At 37.9% G+C, this 20814-nt stretch overlaps 1 protein-coding gene across 2 annotated transcripts in view; it reads left to right on the top strand.

Moving 5' to 3' along the window:
* Positions 1-20814, top strand: part of LOC121462857 (kynureninase) — a 130214-nt gene that overhangs the window by 52990 nt on the left and 56410 nt on the right. For both annotated transcript variants that reach the window (XM_041674818.1, XM_041674817.1), the window contains exon 8: positions 2050-2196. In XM_041674818.1, coding sequence (XP_041530752.1) covers positions 2050-2196 — 147 coding nt within the window. The remainder of the gene's footprint in view (positions 1-2049; positions 2197-20814) is intronic.

Below are 20814 nucleotides of genomic sequence, written 5' to 3'. Positions count from 1 at the left end.
AGTTGGAGGGTCTGGGAAAATAGTGTATGTAGTAACCAACATGCAGCATAAATGATATAAGAGATTCTCACATCTGTAAGACATATCTGTTTCCACATGTTATATAAATGGGTAGTTTCCAACATAAATGAATATAGCACCCAGGAACCAAGATTCAGAGTTACACATGACCAGCATTTTATTTTCTGGGTTCATTCTAACCAGGTATGTACATTACCAGATAGCTTCAAATCAACACTAAAAAGAGGTTTGTCTCACTGAAACCTTGATTTCTTATTTGATTCATGGTGACCCTTTAGACAGATGAATTCCACATTAGTTTCTATTGTAAGCTACCACGTTGGGCTGCCATGTCGTAAGCCGCCTTTTTGAGGTGACTTCTGCCATGATCCTAGTCACAGTAGTGGGTTAATATGTCCTAAGGTAGGGACATGAGGAATAAAAGTGTTAGGTAGGAGGAACAGAGATAAGAAATAATCACAGAGACATAGGATAGTATCAGCAGCAATTACAGAATGCTGAGTTCTAGGGTTCTGAGCCCTGAGTTCTGAGTCTGCCAGTTTGTAATTTTCCATAAAAGTACAATGTGGGGAGGGGGAGGAAGGCAAAAGACTACTCTAACATGATACAGAGGACAACTAGAACAGTTACTTGCTTCATTACTTTGGACAACAAGCCATTAATTGATGAGAAAAAGATTCTGTTGTTTAGGCAGTGAACCCACCCTAGACCAAGTATCCTGAAGGCAACCACTTCCTAAATCAAACTTCCTAATTCAGAAGGAGCAGAAGTATGCTTGAATTCTCTGACCTTTGGTCAGGGTGGACCGTATCTAACTGTATGGGCCATCTTAATGTCCAAAAGACCAAGTAACTACACACTAGGTCATGATATGTAGTGAGAGTTTTTTGTCAACAACATTGAGCAAGCTAAAACTCTCTGACTTTCAGACAAAGTGGAATAGGGTCACAATTTGGGGCCTCCACAAGTTTCTAAAACATTCTCCTTAGTTATTCTCAAACTGATAAATATATATATTTACATATATATATAGTGTAGTTCTAATAAAACAGATTTCAATATCAATGTTTTTACTATTTGGTATATAAACACTAGGACTCTTCTAATAAAAACTGCACAGGGACACACATACGCACACACATACACATACACATACACATGCATATATACCTACTTGTGCATACAAGGCTTCTAACATGGAACTTTGGCCAATAACAAGAAATTTGAAAACTTATATAGAAGGATAATAAAAGATTATTAAAATGGCTTTCTATATGATATTAAGGCATTAAGTATGCACTAGCCCAAAATTTTGTCATGTTTGGTACAAGAGAGGATTTGTGGAGAGTTAGATGTACCTTAAACTTTGCTCACCGCTACACAGATGCTTCACGCTTCTCTGATTTCTTACAGCTTCAGTTACCTTTGCAGGACTGAAACTCACATCATTGACAATTTTCAATCATTAGTTGTGGTGAGGAGGTTAGAGAAACTTTGTCCTTGATAATTTGTTTGGATTTGTTTTCTTCATGTTTGTCTTTATCTTTACATTAGCTTGGAAATGATTAAATTTTAAAGTAATTGAAACGTCGATTGGGCCAAACCTAGCTGAAAGATGCCTACAGAAGTTTTCAGGGGGGAAAAAGTACCACTGACTTGCTGAGTGCAATATGAATCTCCAGCTTTGCTATAGGGCATTTCTTGGGACTTCATGCTTTCTTTATTGGATAAAGATGGCTGGAAAACAATTCATGGGTTTGTAAATAGTGAAGAATTGAAAACTGAAGTACAAAGGAGCTAACAAGATTGTGCAGAGTGGCACTTAAATGAAACCTCTTTAGCGTTTCATTTTTTATTTCTCTGTAGCCAAATGTATCCTAGCGCTGCTCTTTTGCCAGATTTCTGAAGATCGTTGGCATGGGGTAGCATAATCACCTTCCATTGCTGTGTGTAGAAAAGACATTTGTGGATGTGGAGTGACATGCTCATGACTGTCATATTGTGTAACTTTCACTGAATTTGGCGTAGGGGGAAGAGACCTTAAGGATGGAGGACATACTGCAAGTAATCGAGGAGGAAGGAGACTCCATTGCAGTGATCCTGTTCAGTGGTGTGCAGTTCTACACTGGACAGCTTTTCAACATGCCTGCCATTACAAAAGCTGGACAAGCAAAGGTAGATCTCTCTTCTCTCCTGTCACCCCCCCAGGGGGCCCTCTGCTCAAGAGTGGCCCACCTGCATTATCTCATGTATGTTTTAAATTATTCTAGGAATCCTTTCTTTACTGAGATTTAAATTTTAGATATTATTACTTCTATTGTTATGATTATTGTGTTTCAAGCCATGTGTGCATGGCATCAAGGATAAACCCTTATTCAAAATAACATCATCTTCATGGGTGCCTCTAGGGTCCAGAATGAACACATTTTGCATACATGATGTGACTCTTCAGACTGCAAAAGGAGTCTTCAGGACATGCGAGGACTGTTAAAAAGCCCATGTCCGCACATTGTCTTCCTGTAACTTGTTCTAAATGTAAATCAGCTCTTACTTCAAGCTAGTTACTTCTAGATAGGGAAATGTGGGCTCTATTAGTATGTCATGTGGAGCTATCAGTAGGATGAGTTTTACTCAAGTGACTTTTAGGATTCTGTTTTATTTGGCTAACAATCTTTTAGCTTTATAACACTGTCTGTAGCAAAAGTGTTTATTACCCCTGTATACTACTAATTCAAAATTAAGTTATTTGTATTTGTATGTCATGACTTTATGTATATAAGTAAGTGATTTAAGAATTATTTTATTAATTTTGGCCTATAAGAAAGAAATCAACTGGGAGAAAAATTCAATAGTCATAAGTCATATTTAAAATCCTAAATAGCTTTTCTGTTTGATTATGCAATCAAGCCTTGTATTAAAAAAGGTGACAATTGAATTTTATTCTGAACATTAATAAGTTATAGGATTACTATATATGTGCGATCCAGCTAATATATGTAGTTATTGAAGCTAATGAATGGAACTAATGAAAAGAAATTTAGTACCGTTTTCAGTGGTCTCTAGGAATTTCCAACCAGGACTTCCAGCTGATTTGATGGATCACTGTGAAAGTGGTGCATTACAAAAGATATAAAGATAATGCCTTCTTAATTTAGATATTAAATCTTAAGCACCAAAATAAAGGGAGGCCAATAAAACTTGTGTTTTAAAGTGTTCTGCAAGTCATCAGCAGCCATGCTCTCTTCATAGGCAAGCATGTCTCATTAACCTTCATAGAAATGATGCCAGGGACAGAGAACGACCATGAGCTTGGCAATTGGACAGTCCGGTTAGCAGTTACTGGCTGGGTCATGGCCGTGTTATTTGATTCCCAGAAATTTACTTGACTTCTCTGGGCAGCATCTACCTCGTGTACTCAGAGTTAAGAACGTAGTATCTGAAGGATGTTGTGGTTGCCTCGTGTTCTGCTGTTAAGCACTGGTCCCTCCCCATTTCTACTCTCTTCCTTGAATATGAAAATCCGGGAATCTCTCAGATGTGGGCTTTATTTCCCATTAAGATTTAAATGAGGGAGTTAGAGAGATGGTTTCATGATTAAGAACATTTGCTGTTATTGCACAAGATCAAGTTTTGGTTCCCAGTATCCACGTGGCCACTTAAAACATTTGCACCTGCAATCCGGGCATTCTTCATTTAGTCTCCGAGCCAACAATCCCAGGCATTCAATGGCTTTTGTTTAGACTCCAGGCCACCAATCCCAGGCATCCAGTGCCTTCGTTTAACCCCCGAGCCACCAAGGCACACTTGAAGCTCAAATACATACATACAGGAAAACACATGTTTAGCCTCCGGGTCGCCAGGTGTGCTTGAAGCACATATACAGGCAAAATGCTCACATATTCAAAATACAGATAAAATAGGAGACTCTTAAAAATAAGTGTGTTTATTAGATTTTCTATTCAATTCTTGTGAAGGGATTTAGTGGCTGAAACCAGTCTCTAAGTATGCCACCTGCTTCCATTCATTTAACATGTCTATCGAGTCAAATTCTCATGGTACATTCATTCAAACCAATGAAGGGAAAAATGAGCAGTTCCAATCTAAACAGAATGATGCCATGGGACTGAACAAGTGATATGACTGACTTAGATCTACCCATTATCAAATTTATTTTAACAAATGTTTACCCTCTTGCTATATAATTGCTTTCATTCTCAACTGGAGTTGAAAAAATTAGGCTAATTTAAAATTAGACTTATGTATCTCTCCTGTGTGGTCTGTGACTATAAAGCTGAAGAAAAAGACAGGGAGAAAATTAAAGGTGTCAATCAAGAAATAAATTGACAATTGTAAGGGGGAAGGGGACTTAAAATTATCAATGTTAAGACTGAAGAAACGAGGTAAAAGAGAGGGAAGTTTCTGGAAATGGAGCATGATAGCAGCCAAAAATGACAATGAATAGAGCAATGAAAATCAATGAGTCGACTATGAAGTACAAACTTCAACATCTTGAAGTAAAATTTACAAAGTTTGTAGTAGGGAAGTAGATACACAAATTTTGAAAGGTAGCTTAAAAATGCATATATATCAACAACATCACAAATCCTAAGTAGTGGAGTTATTTTGTATCTTGAAATTAATTTAAAAATCATTGTATAGCTCTCTAGGTCCTTTTAAGCAACCATAATGTTGAGGTATTAAGGCTGTACTTTCCTCGTCATTTCTAGAAGACACTTTCTCACAGTAGATTTGCTGGTCCTCTTGTTCTTTATGGTCATTTACACTTTCATATGCAGTGTTCCTGGAGCCTTGGGTGTAAGAATTGTGTTGGGGCAGTTGGTGCCCGGCACCCTATGCTTACTTGTTCTCTGCTTTTCAGTAGGCTTGCTAACAAGGAAGGCTAAAATTGTAAGGGACCCAACTGTAGACAAAGAACGACAGGCAACTAAAAACTGCTGAGAGTAGGAGCAACATTGTTCCTCAGGGATAAACCCTCCAGCTGATTCTACCAAGTGGTCAGCCCTGAAATCATATGCCATAAAAAAAATAAACAAATTGAGTATGCTGTGTTTATATATTATGGGTATGTATATGTGTGTGTACAAGCGCAAATACACACACACACACACACACACACGTGCACACTAATCCCATTCATAAGGGAGAAACCCTTGTACCTTAATTACTATCCGATGCCCCATTATTAATGCCACCATTATTTAACAACTAGGTAGTATTTAACAAGTTGATATTATTTAACACTGTGTGAATGGGGAGGGATACACCAATATTTAAAGGATAGACCTCCCTATCCCAAATTCTGTCAATTTTACAAAAATAAGCTACTTCCTCCAGTTTGGCACTTTATAGAAATATGAATTTTGTGCAAATATAGACATGTTGTACCTGACTTGTTCCTAGGTTGTGATGTTAATTCATCCATGCTGTATTTAGCAACAGTCTTTCTTTGTTATGTCTCCATTTCAGGATAACATTAACAGAAAGGAAATATAGCACAGTTACTCCATTTGCACCAGAGCATATATGTGGCTTTTTTTCTATTTGAAGGCTGTTACTATACATACTACCTTGGCTGTTACTACAAATCGCTAAGGAATGTGATATTCCTGGCAAGTCTATATCTTAGAAGCAGGCTCCCTTGGTCATAAGTTGTGTGTGAATTCGGTCATAAGTAACTATAACCACCAGTGTCCTATGGACTTCTGTAAATTTGGTGCCACTCTGAGCAGTGTGTATGAGACCAACTGTTGCCCCCCACACCCAACAACAAGCACTATCGCCAGTCTTGGTATCAGTTACTCAATGTCGTGATTACTCAAAATCTTTCAAATGTGTGTTATAGTCCTTGGATATTTTTTGTGTGTGTGAAATGTCTTTTTAAGCCTTTTTTTTTCCTGTTTTCTACTATTATCTGGTGTTTTCTGATTAGGTGGTAGGTGATGTAAAATTCATTTTTGGAGGAGGGAAGAATATCAAAGAAGTATCAAAGAAGAGATCAAATTCATAGGAGAAGAGCTGAGACCACAACTTTGTTTTGTATGGTGACTGTAGGATGTGGAAGTGCTGTTCGTAGCAAGGGGAAGGTCAGAGGTTTGGATGGCAAGGTTGAGGAAAATGGAAAAGAAGCTACAGGGAAGGCCATGAAGCGTCAGAGACATCAGTTGAACAATAAGTCATCTATTCTAGATGCTACATGGTCATTTTATGTTATCTTTCTGGAACTCTGATTTCTATATTTCTGATTTTATTACTCGATAATTTGTTTCTAGTAACCTTTATTGGCTATACCAACAACATGCAGATGTAATCCCTTAACCTCCACCATCTCCAGTGATTTTTGCACTGTTCCTGAACTCAACTATTGCTGGCACTTGAATGTCCTGGATTACATCACAATGAAAAATCAATAGTCAATGCTAATCTGCCCCCAACACTTTGACATCCAGCATGTGTTTGAAGGTCACATGCTTCACCGTTATTACGTAGAGTTCAGCTCTGGTTTCCTAGTTGGGTCAGTTTTGTGTTTCTTCTGATTTCCTTCTTCCTTCCTTCCTTCCTTCCTTCCTTCTTTCCTTCCTTCCTTCCTTTCTTTTATTCTTTCGTTTTTCTTTCTTTCCTTCTTTCTTCCTTGAGATGAAGCACCTCTTTCTTCTGAATGCTGAAATTACAATCATGTGCCACCATGCCGAGCCTTCTGATCTTGCCAAGTTTTTCAAGAGGAACTTCAGAATAATTTATTTTCTATTTAATTATTTTAAAGTGAGAAAAGAATTGCCTGCATCCGGTATTTTCTCAGAGTCTGGCTGAGTGATTTGCTGTTGCCACGTTGACCTTGGGAAGATATTTGAGATATCATGAACTAATGGTGACATGCAGAATACTTTTAGAGTTTTGAAATTGCATTGGTTGTTTTTTTTTCATCTCTTGTGTATTAGTTATTTGTTTTTTATTCTTCTCTAGTGTATTACATCCAACTGGAGTTTCCCCTACCTCCTCTCCTCCAGTCTCTCTATCCTCCTGCTCCAACCCTCCCCACCATCTACCCTCAGAAAAGAGCAGGTCTCCAAGCAACAACAACCAAACAGAACAACATGCTAAAATAAGACCAGGCACATACCATCATACCAAGGCTGGGCAATGTAACCCAGTGGGAAGAAAAGGGTCTCACAAGGAGGCAAGAGCCAGAGACTGCCCCTGCTCCGACTGTTAGACTTTTAACCAATCACGTTTAAATTCCACTTTCTCACTGTCAGCCTTTTCTTAAGTAGTCCTCAGCCAAATCTTAAGATTTGCATTTATAATGAGCAGAATAGCAAGGAAAATCAGCCCGTACACAGAACTCCCTTTGGCCAACCATAGAACAGTAGTGGCCTGAGGCTGCTGAGCTGCATGGAGAAGCACAGTTAAGTCTGAAGGACAGATCTGGAGTCCTCTGACTTTCTACATCACAGTCCTAACAGGGCTGTCCCAGACCCATTCCGTTTCAAGGCCGCGAGAAGGAAGAATGGAAGAGAGACCAGGTTCAGCTGTCTCCTGTGTCCCTTTTATGTGAAGTACTAAATCTTTCCCAGCAAAGCCTGCTGAGGACTCAGTGCCTCTGAACTGACAGCCAAGAGGGACATGGATCAAGAAAGAGCTTGCTTCTTTAGTCCTGCAGTAAGAAGAAAGTGCTTCAGAGTGAGTTTGGGATTGCCATCCCATAGCAGGTCCTAATCACATCTGCAGATGGCACAATGCTTTCTAACATGTTGCCCTTGTTTTGGAGCCATAACGCTTTTTCCTTCTTTTCTTCCTTTCCCTTTACACCCCCCTCCCTCATCACATTTCACAGGCATTGAAAATAATTCCTAAGAAACTAATAAGAAAGAAATGCATGCTGTCACAAATGATAACTTCTGAGTTTAGTTTTAAAAACAAATGGATAACTCAGCCTGATAGTACATGCCTATAAGTCCAACATTGTCAAGGCTGAGGCAGGAGAATTGAAAGTTTCAAGTTAGTGAGAGTGACTGAGGAGCTGACCATTTCAATACCAGACAGGAAAACAAAGAGAACAATCAAATGGGAAAAACTGAATAGTTAAAAATTCACTGGGAATTATTTTCTAGGCAAAAGTCTCTGCATGTTAATTAGGCAGACCAGCTCCTCTTTAATAAAGCCAGAACCACAGACCTTTCACAACAACCAGGGTTTATTTCTTGCTCCTGCCGCCCAGATGTTAACCCTCTGTCCAGGCAGAGGTTGGTTCCCAGGATTCAGGATGGGACACTTTGTCTTTCATACCCTATAGCTTTGGTGTGTCCAGTCAATGGAAAAGGATAATGGGTATGAACAGCACAACAATTTCTTAGATGCCTAAGCTTCAAGAGGCAAGATTACCTCCTCATGTAATCCACTCAGTCTGTGCCTTCTCTGGGAAATGAAGTTTACCTGGATCTGAGAAGTGTTGTTTGCTTTGCTGCCTTGGACTCAAGGCCCTCCCATACTGATGAGGTCGGGCATCTCTTTTGTGATGCAGAATAGAATGTGAACTTGTAATTTTAGTAGTTAAGGCTGATCAGAGGGCAGAAGCACTTGTTGTGCAGGACTGAAGACTTGAGCTTTATTCCCAGAACTCTCATGCAGGCGAACCTCTGACCGCGACATCTGCACACACTTACACTGTGCAATGAAGACTTTCAATAGCAAAGAAAAATGCTAAACAATTGTATTGGTTGTATGATTTATATACTATACAATTGTGTATGAATTATATATTTTATATTAATATACTAATAAGTGACTACTATAACATATTTCATGTTATTTGGGTATATTATATAGTGTTATATTATGAAAATTATACTTTTGCTTAATTTGACTGATGGAATGCACTTATCAGTATAACTTATTTCGTCTACTTAGCAAATTAAGATAATAGTAATGTTTACTTCATAAGACAACTCTAAGAAGAACTAAGAGAAATTACTTCTTAAAATATTTAATACTTATCTTATGGCAAGTACTCAATAAATGTTTGTAAATTTTCAACATTCCAATAAAATAAATATATATTGGAATATATAGCTTTATTGGAAAACTAGTGTCTGTCTGACTTCTCTATTTGCTCTCTCTATGTCTTCTGTCCTGTCTGTTGGATGAATATGAGTCTGGGCCTCTTTGAAAGCTGTCCTGCAGATGTCTCCGTCCCTGTGTCTATGTCTGCTGGCTGAATGTGTCTATCCCTATGAAAGGACTTTGCTCTCTCTTTCAAGGAACACCACAGCAGGCATCATATGGGGGAAAGCATAGAATACTTTAAAGAAATCTTTAACAGAGTTTCAGAAAGGATTAAGTCACCCCTACTGACCCAGATGAAAAAACTATTACAAATAACACTGTTTATACAGCAACATCTGTAGTTTGCTTACAACATTTATGATGGATAATCATTTTATAAGGCAACTTTCACTCTTCATTTGTTGTTTTCAGCAAATGATTATCATAGCACACATATTAAACATATAAGCATTTTTCTTGGGTCCGGAGCATGGAAGAACACACAACTTGAGATGACAGCTATGTATTAGTTTAGGCTGTAAATGTTGGTTACATGAGAAAGCCAAGGCAAGTAAGGTTGGCTGTTACATTTTTCTCTCAGAGGAGTGTTCAACCAGCAGGGCAAATATGTAAGATAGCACTCTTAAGTCTTGACCTCAAGGTATATTATTAATTCTGGCTGTGAGGTACAACAAAAGCTCCTGTCTTTTAGAATATAAGATGCCATAATGCCATATGGTGTTCATTAAATGAGATGGTTATTTTTAAATTCACCTATGCATCACACACATATTATATATATATATTTATTTTATTTTATATGTGTATATTATTGCATATTATTAATTAGCATGATGTGTGTGCACTTTTTTGTAGCCCAGTCAGGCCTAACATTCATGATCCTCCTTTCTCAGCCCCTTGAACTTTGATGATACAATCATGTGCTTATCTGCCTGAGGATGCATGGAACTCTTATGTACAAAAATTAACCTCTTACATAGAAATTTAATATCATAATTTTATTGAACCATCTTTACTATAAATATAAATTGTAAGTTGGAGTTCACTTGAGAAGATCCTACCATCAGCATATAAAATAATTTTGTTACTGTATTTTCTATAGTAAAGTGGCATATATTCATCTTTCACTCCTCAGTAAATATTTTTATAGTATATTATAATAAAATGCAACGAAAACCTAATACAGTTCTGTGTGCCAGAGTGACCTTCTTAAAGAATATGAGATTAAGCAAGTTCTAGCAAAATGCACAGATATTTTTCAGGTAAGACCTTCTCTGTCAGCACTGGATATCTGATAAGGACTATTTTCAGGAATGTAAAGTATTAATAGGTTCATGAAGCAACAAATGTTTCAGTATATTCTAATTTAAGAACATAAGGGAAGAAAGAATAAGACAGTGTATGAAGACAACAGGGTCAGAAGCGGACTCTTCCAACCCATATGAACTTCATGGAGAGCCATACAAGATACTGCAGAGCTTTAGATATTTAGGGAGGCAGATCCATTTTAACTTTTAAAAGAAACATCCTACCTGCAAAGGCGAAAGTGGACTGGAATGGAATGAGAACTGGCCAAATAAAAAAAGTATAGCATATCTTTGCAAAAATGTAAAGACTATCATTGCGGTGTAGTTCAGTGTGATTTTGATCTTTTGAGAAATTTTTATCTTCATTTCTTCAGTTATCATAATAAAATGTGTTTTAAATAATCATTATAGGTCATTTCTACACAGAATTCCTGAAGTATTGTATAGACTTGATTCTATCAAGAAAATTCAAGGAAAAGAAAATTGAAAATGTATGTTTGTGTATATATATGCATGTGTGTATGCATGTTTTAGATAATAAAAGTACTGCCCAAAAATAATTGATAGAAGAATATTAGCCCTTGTTTTAGTAAGGAGAGAAGTAATATTTAAACTGAATATGCCATTATCACTGGTCTTTGGAATGGCAGAGGATTGTTGCACTCCACATAAAAAATTATTCACACTCTTAAATCCTTCCATTTGAATTCTAGAAATTATTAAGTCAAAATAAATTGATGAGAATCAGAGCACAGGAATCTAAAATGATAGAGCTGTTTCTAAGCAATCGCTATCAGGTGTTTTATTTAAGACTTGATTAAGTGGACCATACAAGGAAAAAATAGTTTATTCCCAGGGGAAGAGTATTCCAGATGCCAGATGTTGTTTTAGGATTATAGATCTGGGAAAAGCAAACCTCCTAGTTGTCAATCAGGATTTGCAATATTGCAGCCATTCCTATCAGAGGTGCAAGGGAGAACTAATTTTCTGATATCAAGCCTCATTTACATGCTAATTCCAGGACCACCTGAAGGAGATGTTGTAGTCGGAGGGGTTATTTTTTCAGATATTGCAAATTATCTAATTATTTGCCGAAGACTCAGGGTTGTTCCTCTATCACTCTATTTTTCTTATCTCTTAATCAAGGGAGGCTGCTTTGTCTTTATTATGATGAAAAATAAAGAATTCCAACATGAAATGTATATGCTCCTGTATATACCCATTCTAATTTGTTCACTAGTATAACAATAAAGAAAGACTGTGGAATTCTAAGAGTTCCTGGTTTTAAGAAATGCAAAATAAAATGCAGAAGTCACCCATGTTATTTTCTCTTCCCATTTTTATTCAGGTGAGTTATTAAAGGAAACAAGTATAGTACTGTCACCTTTAAAGTTAGCTGAATTAGAAAATGTTTATTTACTCACAGATAGTCTACCTAAGGGATGCTGGTGATCAAAGCAGAGAACAATCAAATTGTCAATAAGAAATCTCTTTCATTCTTTTGGCATTTCTTTTAGAGATTTATTTATTTATTTTTGTGTTAGTAGCTTTCCTACATGTAAGCATGTGAACCACATGGGTACTTAGTGTCCACACAGGTCAGAAGCAGGTTTTGAATCTTCTGGAACTGGAGTTCAGATGTTTAGCTTCCCCACCACATATGGGTGCTAGGCACCAAACCCATGTCCTCTGCAAAAACAACCAGTGCTATTAACCACTAAATGATCTCTCCAGAATCTACCTTGATATTTCTAAGACTGGGTCTTGACTCTCAGCTATCTGATTAATCTGTAACCTTCCTGCAACAGGAGCCCTGGAAATTCAATCATGCAGCGACATGATCAGCTTTAAAAACTGGCTGTGATGGGAGAAACTTAGTACAGACCTTGAAGAGAGGTCTGTTCAAGACTTATTGTGTAGATTTTAATGTAACATCATCATATTTGGTGCATAATTGAAAATAGAAAAAGAAGAGATGGTTGGGATTTTATTACTAACAACAGAAATCAGTCAAAAATTGTCTTTGAGGAGAATCTTTCTTGATTTCCTATCAAGTTGGGCTTCTCTCTAGATAGACTCACCATTTTCTTTAAAAAAAAAAATAAAAGGTTTTTTTTCTAGCTATGACGAAATCTTTACAGGTGAATATCCTCTATTTTCATTTCTAGAGTTGACCCCTACCTACTCAGCAGGCAAATGCCTGCTCCAGTCATGCTGCCTTCATGCTATGAATAAACAGAGTGTGTTTTAGAATTTTAAGTACACATCCACAATTATAGTGCATGATGTTTTATATAAAAGCTACTATTTACAAATGTTTCAGGAAAAACTAGAAGTTGGTTTGGATCATCATTCCTGCCTTGTAACAACTCACAGACAAGCCTACAGCTCTGCGCTGTCCTTGGTGCTGAAGAAGAGTCACGGCTGATGTTTGTTATATTCAAGTCTACCCTATGACATTCTTACAAGGGGAAAGTGGAATATCTACCCTAGGCCCAACTCATATGTTACTTGCCTAACTTGAAGACAGAAGTCCTCAACCTGTGGGTTCCAACCTTTTCAAGGGCCTTGAGACCACCAGAAAACATTACTATTCATAATAGTAGCAAAATTACAGTTTAAAAGGAACAACGGAATAATTTTATGGTGGAGGTCACTACAACATGAGGAACAGCATGCGGAAGGTTGAGAACCTTTACTTTAGGGATCCTAAATATGAAATCCTTAGCTTTCATCATGAAAGCTTTTGCACTTCTGTGTCAGGAATTTATCATCCTGCAGTATTTCCAGAGCATGATAGAAACATATTACGGATTTCCTTTTGCTCTGCCTTGCAATTAATTACACACCTACTTTAACTCTCAAGTTTAGGAAGCTTACCAATGACTGACACTGAAAACCTCACAAGCTGCAACTTGTACCTTGAACACAGTGATTTGTCATTAAATACACGGTATGTCTGTGAACAGATTATCAGTTGTGTTATCAACAAAAGTGTTGGTTACGCAAGTTGATGGATCACAACAATGCAAAAAGAACAGAATTTAAATAGATCACTTTCTGGAAAACCATTTGTCGTGGCTAGTCACTGTTAGGTATTATCTCACCAACAAGCCTCTTTGCCAACACAAATAATCCCAATCAGACTAAATCAAACCAAATTAAAAGATATCCGGATTTAATTGGGTGGTCTTGGGAAAACACAAAGGGGGGGGGGGGAGGAAAACCGAAATGCCCACCAGAGAGGAAGAGGAGCAGACAACGTGTTTATTTTCTGGGGGGCAGTTTAGGTAGCCCGTGGAAGGGGTCTTGGCAGGCTTTCTTGACCATCCTTAGAGAGGCGGTCACCATTTGGCAGGCATCTTTGACCCTCCTTGGGGAGGGGTCACCATTTGATGGACTTTCTTGACCCTCCCTAGGAAGGGAGGCAGCTCCCAGGGGAGAGGGCTTGAAATTAAGTATTCCAAAGATGGATGCTAGGGAACTGGGATGAAGCCCCCAGGTAATAGTTATTCTTAAACTCTGGATGCTTTGGTTAATTATGAGATCCTTTTCAAAATCTTTTCTATTTGTTTTTATTCTTAGGCTATGCAGGGTGTTCCATTAGGTCATTTAAAATTCAATGAGTTAAATTAAGCACAAAAACTAAACTTAAGCTATCTTCCCACTTAAGATATCTGAAATAAATCAAACAAACTCATTTGTTTTAGTAAGATCTTTGTCAGACAGGCCTAAGATTGTGCAAAATTATAGTGCCACTAAGGCCATTATAGTTTCCTGGTTTCAAACATATGAGATTAAATAAGGAAAAAAGCTCAATGGAAATATAGCCATTGGTAGAGTGCTTATCTTGAATGCATGTGTCTTAAGATTGTATGCCCAGCACTAAAGAAGGTTTGGGAGATCATTAATTTGTGGTGTATAAGTGACAGAAATTGTGAGACAGAAGTTTCCCACTGAAAATTATAGTGTGCTTCAGAACATCTGAATTAATTTGCTTTTCCTGTCTCCCCAGTCCTTCATTCTTACTCTCCAAACAGCATTTATTTTGCCTTATTTATTCAAAATAGACACATTAAATTTCATTAAATTGTGCTAGAAAGATGGCCCTCTTCTTTTTCCATTCATTTTCATTTCCAGATTTGCCAGGCTCATCGTATGCTGGGAATTGAATCCAGGGTCTCATGCTACCTAAGTGCTTTATTACTGAGATAGTTCAGTTTCAGTGTTGACTTTTTAACAATAGAACTAAAAATATAACTATTTCTGGGGAATGATGCATTCTTTTCATGGGACTAGAATACCCAAAGCCACTTCTGAAAACCTACTATGGTTCAGGTGCTTGCTATCTAGTTCAGTGCTTTAGCTTTCCCAGAAAACACATTAGTGACTTTTCATCATGGCTTGAATAAGAAAACTGATTCTGTAAAGGCCCTTGCCCTGCCCTCTTAAGCAAGGAAGTCTGAGCATTTTTGAAAATCAAAGTAAACATGAGTAATTATCTTTTCTTTTCACTTCCTTCCTTGAATTTTGGATTAGACCCGGTTTTCAAGGATAGGAAATAGGGATTATTCCAGCTAAGGGACTGATCAATGCCAGAATTCAGAAGTCATTTCTCAGGCACTCAGAAACACAAACTCCAGGTTATGTAGAAATACTTTAACCCATGGATCCTCCAATCCTTCTGGTGGGTATCCCATGCAGCTGCTCTTCTAACCATGGCTCCCAATGGATGCCTACATATCCCATGCACCTGCTTCTCTTTAGCACTTTATGTGGTGTCTAAAAGAGTTCCTTCTAATTAAAAGGATTTACAAGCCTGTATAGGACTGGATGAGATCTATATAACCCTGGGCAGATTTGCAGGAGGGAGTCCCTGAACACTTCACTGGATCTGGGGTGCACAGCACACTCGAAGAACTTGGTTCTTTCATCTGAATATTGACCTCTCCCTTTTGTGGGGATTGGCTTTAAAGGGGAAAATAGAGAGAAGACCAAATGGGGAAACTCCACTCTCTTTTAAGAACCCAGTTAGGCAAGACGCACAGCCATAGACTATTGAGTACTGACAAAAGAAAGAACCAATACATTACTTCATCCCATGAACTCAATCCAGACTCGCCTAACAAAATTTACACTTATGTGTGCTCTAATTTGTTTAAAATTTGGCCTATATCTTGGATGAAGGTCTCCACTCTCATTCCAGAAGTTCTTGCTTTCTTTTGTCTCTTTCCTCACAATTAAGGAACACAGGCACGGTAATAATTCATACTTGCCAGTTTACACAAAGGAGTCTCTGACTATGCTAAATCCACTGCCAGAAAACATAAACTTAAAAAGGTAATTTATATTACATCTACGTTCATGTAAAAGAGATCTTGCTATAAAAGAATTAGTAGCATCTAGATGGCTCCAAAGGCTGTGATAGCCTGACCACCCTCCACAGCTCAGTAAGTTTCCTTATTCACATCTGTTGTTCTAGGGATTTCATTCAAAAGCGAGCCTTTGTGGCCTTGTGCTCACCTCTTTCTCACCATAATTTCACCACATTACTATATTTTGACAGCCTGTCTCTTTCTTTCAACCGGGCATTTTGCTTCATGGTGGCTACCATCACAAAATATATCACTTTTTAAAATAATTTATATCATGGGATATTACACTGTATGTGACAGCAGCTTAATTCTAATGAAATACTCATAGTGTGTTGCTTTAATTTGCAAAGTCGACTAGTTTGTGAGGATTTCCACTTTCATTTTTATACTTATCCTTCAACACAGAGTATAAAGATCAGACGGTAGAAATATCCATTCTAATTTCACTCACATTTTAAAGAAAAATAATTATTTTGGATTTGGGTTATTGCTGGGTTGGCCTCAAACATCCAACCCTTCTGCTTCCATCTCCCAAATGCCATCATCATAAACATGTATCCTCATGTCTGAAAAAGCACTGTTTCTACTGCAATAAGTCCTTTCATTTTTGTGTATTCCTTTTCTCATGACCAACTTTTTTTTATTATTATTCAAAGCTCTCCTACTCGATTTCTTATCTTTAAAATTAAGCTCTCTGGGACAGGCAAGTCACAGAGCAATGTTCACTTTATCAGCGACTGTTGTCTCCTCTGCAAATACATTGCTTAAGTACCATCAATCAATACATCTGGGGCAGAGGGAACTGTGAAATCAGTTTAGTGAACAGAGTAAGTGTTACCCAGTTACTATGTACTTATGCACTAAACTATTTCGTTTGAAATCGTCAGACATCAATCTCGGGGTAGCTATTGGCGATATCAACCCAGTTTTCCTTGTTCTATTCCAGTTTGCCACTGACCTTCAATACGAGCATTTAGAATTCATCATCGGGCAGCTCTCTCCTGAGATAAAAGATTGTGTGGATTTATTTTCTATAATGCACATTATTTGCAGTTCCATCTTCTGTATTACTTACAAGAGCCCAAGGTCTAATACAACCTTGACTAGCAGAGCTCTGCTCCTAGAAAGCCTGCGAGCTGAGTTATTTTATGATACAACTCGGCTCCGAAAATCTGCTTCTGTAGTTGCATGAGAAAGACTATGTGTTCCTCATCCCTTTAGACTCATTGTTTTCACTTTTGTTTTAAAACTGAAGAGCTGCCATTCCCACAGAGCTGTTGTGTAACTGTCTGACAGCCTTACACCCTACACTAGGATAGAGTAGATAACCCTAGGTACTGTTGGAAAGTATTGTGGCCCACAGAACTTGAAGAGACCATGCTTTCCTTTCTCTTGAAGAGTTCAGCATTCACTCTGTGCTGCAGTCAACTCTACTGATCAGAAATATTATTAGTGATGTGTTAAAGACAACTAAAAAACAAACTCATGTATTGTTTCCTATTTAGTTGAGAGTGATTTAGAGTATTTTGAATTGCTGTTTTGCGTAAAATACTCCTCTTTTTAAAAGTGCCCTGAAAGAACATAGATGTAATAAAACTACATTCAGAACAAGCCTCAAATAATCTTCTTTTATAATTCAACATCGGGGTTTTCAGATGTTCTTGTCCCCTCTAGCCACCTGCTGTAAACCATGGTAAACCACACCATGTTCACCGACACTGACATCTTTGTAGGTGGATAGGGAGCCCTTGGGCCATGTCTTCTTTGAGGATTTTTGCAGACAGGGTTCCAAAGATAGCAGAAAAATTTCCTCCTCTGTGCCCTGGAGAAAAAGGAATTGTTTGTAACAGCTCATTTTCTTCACACAATTACTTCAGGATTCATGTGCCAAAGTGGTGACTCTTCCACAATGGCACTGGCTGCAAGTCCACCTACAGGAAGTAATTTTAGGTTGAGAGCTTCACCCTGAAAAACACAGGTCCTGCAATCCTGCCCATGGAAAATGCTGAAACAAACACAAAGAACTCCAAAGTCTTGATCTCACTGTCAAGGCTGAGTGATTGGGTGACAAGCCTGCGGTCTTAAGGAAAACAAAAGATGACATAAACATTGTGGAAGCCTTGAATCTCTTTGGGTCCAGAAGTAGCAAAGCTAGTGAGAAGATGACCACTGTTGATTCTGAACAGTTCTGATATTTTTGACTTGCAGGCATCTTAATTACAGGACATTCCTTCTGGAACTCAGAGGAGCTCCCTGCTACCCACCTGCTTGTAGTATCCCAAGTTCTTTGTACTCTTGTTACAGCGTCATGGGTCTCAAATCTAGCTTTATTGCACTGTTATGTTTATGAGTTTGAATTAGAACTATTAAACAAAGGGAACCTAACATAAGATGAGAGAATATCCATTGGCAGTTGATGATTTTATTTGTTTATTCTTTTTCTTATTTGTTCAATAATATTTTTCCTTATAGTATAAAGCAATAAGATTGGAAATATTCATAAGAATATATTATTGGGGAAAAGTATGAAGAATGGTTCCTATAGTAATGTGGGGCAGCGGGGCTGCGTTCCCAGCACCCCAGCCGCCTGCCCGGCTTACCTTATGCCCTGAAATAACAACACACAAACTGTATTCTTTTAATCACTGCTTGGCCCATTCTCTTCTAGGCTAATTCTCACATATTAATTTAGCCCATTTCTAATCATCTGTGTGTAGCACCCCAAGGTGCGCTTACCGGGGAGATTCTAGCCTATGTCCATCCTGGGTCAGAGCTTCATCCCGGGAGCGGGGCATGGCGTTTCTCTCAGGCGTCTGCTCCCTAGAGGAGAGCTGTCAAGACTCTGAGCTCACTTCCTCTTCCTCCCAGTATCCTGTTCTGTTTACTCCACCCACCTATCTTCTAACCAATAAAATGGGCCAAGGCAGTTCCTTTATTAGCCAATGACCTTCCTCCATCATTTCCCCTTTTTCTGTTTAAACAAAAAAAAAGGCTTTAACTTTAACATAGCAAAATTACATATAACAAAACAGTTATCAAGTAAAAGTTACAATAATCTTTATCATAACTAAGGAAAACTATAACTAACTATTCTTAACTCCATCAAAGACTCCAGAAAGATACAATACTACATAAGCAAACAAGAAAAAAAGCAATTTTTAAAACTCTAGAAATGACAGAGACATCTCGCTGCCTGGACAGTCACCCAAAGTTCCTTTGTACCGTTGGGGCATCCATCTTCAGCCTTCAGGCCCATGCTATCCAGCAGACATTTCCATAAAGCAGGAAAATTCAAAGTCAGCTCAGTCACTATCTGTTGTTTCCTGCTGAATGTCTCGCAGACTCTTTCATGAATCAGGAACCCCAAAAGATCATCTCACCTTAGGCAAGTTCAGCAGTCCTCTCTCTGCGTGTTCTCTGTGTCCAGTTTATGCAATAGTCCAGGCAAGAGCAGTTTCTTGCCCAAATGGCTATCAAACTCCGTAAGGAGCCTCTTCGATGCCCATCTTCCTCTTGAAGTAGATTGGTGCTGCCAGGAGCAGAGTGTCTCATTGTAATGAAAAGTCCTCAGTTATTAAAACATTAAATGTCCTATTCTGTAATATTTGAAAGACAAGAAGAATGTCTATCTAAAATATATCTATGCACATCTAGAAAATCTTAACTAACATGACTACAAACTTGACTATTCTGATTATCTATTAACAAGCTATATATATTACATTTTAAGTGAACTACACAATCACAATATCTTAATAGCAGAAATATGCATATACATATAACAAAATTGACCTTAAATCTCTATCAATAAAGCAAAATCTATACTAATGCAAATTATTCATATCTATATCATATCCCCCTTTAAATGTAAAAGAACATTTATAAACATTATTTGGGAATATGGGTGCAGTTATTTCTCTCCAAACTGCTTCCTGCTGAATGGGGGCGTCGTTAATTAGGTCTTTCATGGTATAACCTATGTGCTAGTTTCATCTCAGTTGGCAGTTGAGCAAAGCAATTTTCTGAAGATGTTCACAGCAACTCTTCAGGAGGATGTGGTCCATCATACCAAATTGGAATAGAAGAAATGAACAGTGTCTCATCCTCTGTGAAAACAAAATAAGAAACTCCTTTCCAAAGAATCATGTCCTTAGATCCAAATTTCAAAGTCAAGGCATCAAAATATCTATGTTGGATTAGTTCAGCAGCATTTATAAATAAATATCTTTTAGCAGCTGTTGCTCCTTCCTCAGCATTCAAACGATTCAAAGAGAGCATAATAGCATACAGTATCAAGATTCTCTGTGTATTTTCCATCTTTGTTCGTTTTATTTTAACCTCTATTTTGTTTATTTTTACATTTAACTTTTTGCTTTTTGAGATAGGTTCTCTGTATCTTTGACCTGAAGTAACTCTGTAGACCAGGCTATCTTTGAACTCTCAGAGATCCGCCTGTCTCTGCCTCCCAGGCATTGGGATTAAAGGTGTAGGTGTAAGCTACTACACCTTGAACTCACAGAGATCTGTTTTCCTCTGCCTTCTAGGCACTGGGATTAAAGGCGTGTGCTACCACACACAACAACTCTCTTCCTTTTTTTTTGTTACTTTAAGAACTTTAAATTTTAGTCTGCATATATTTTTAGCACACTTCAAACCATTTAGAAATTTTCTCTGTCTTTGAATCACTCTTTACTGTATATCTCTCTTTTTCTGACCACATGAATGTTTAATTTACCAAGCAATATCAGTAGGATTAAAGGCGTGGCTTTGCCAGCTAGATCCAGTCCATTCTTTAGCTTTCCAGCCTCATGGCGGACATACAGGCTGTAGCCATCTTTACTGCAACAACTGTATGGCATTTCAAGGTCCCTGCCAGCAAGTGAGCTACAACAGACAACACTCAAGTCCTCTCTCAGTAGCAGGCCCTCCTGCCTCAAATAGTCGAGTTTGCCCTGGCAGGATGGCCTAGAAAGCTGGCATTTTTAAACGGCACAGCTTTATTCCTGCTACGACTGAAAACCGAAAAGCAT

Source organism: Microtus oregoni, unplaced genomic scaffold, assembly GCF_018167655.1.
Source record: "Microtus oregoni isolate MIOR12 unplaced genomic scaffold, Mior012 000025F_ref0000491, whole genome shotgun sequence".
In the NCBI taxonomy this organism is placed as follows: Eukaryota; Metazoa; Chordata; class Mammalia; order Rodentia; family Cricetidae; genus Microtus; species Microtus oregoni.
This window is presented reverse-complemented; position numbering and strand designations above follow the sequence as displayed.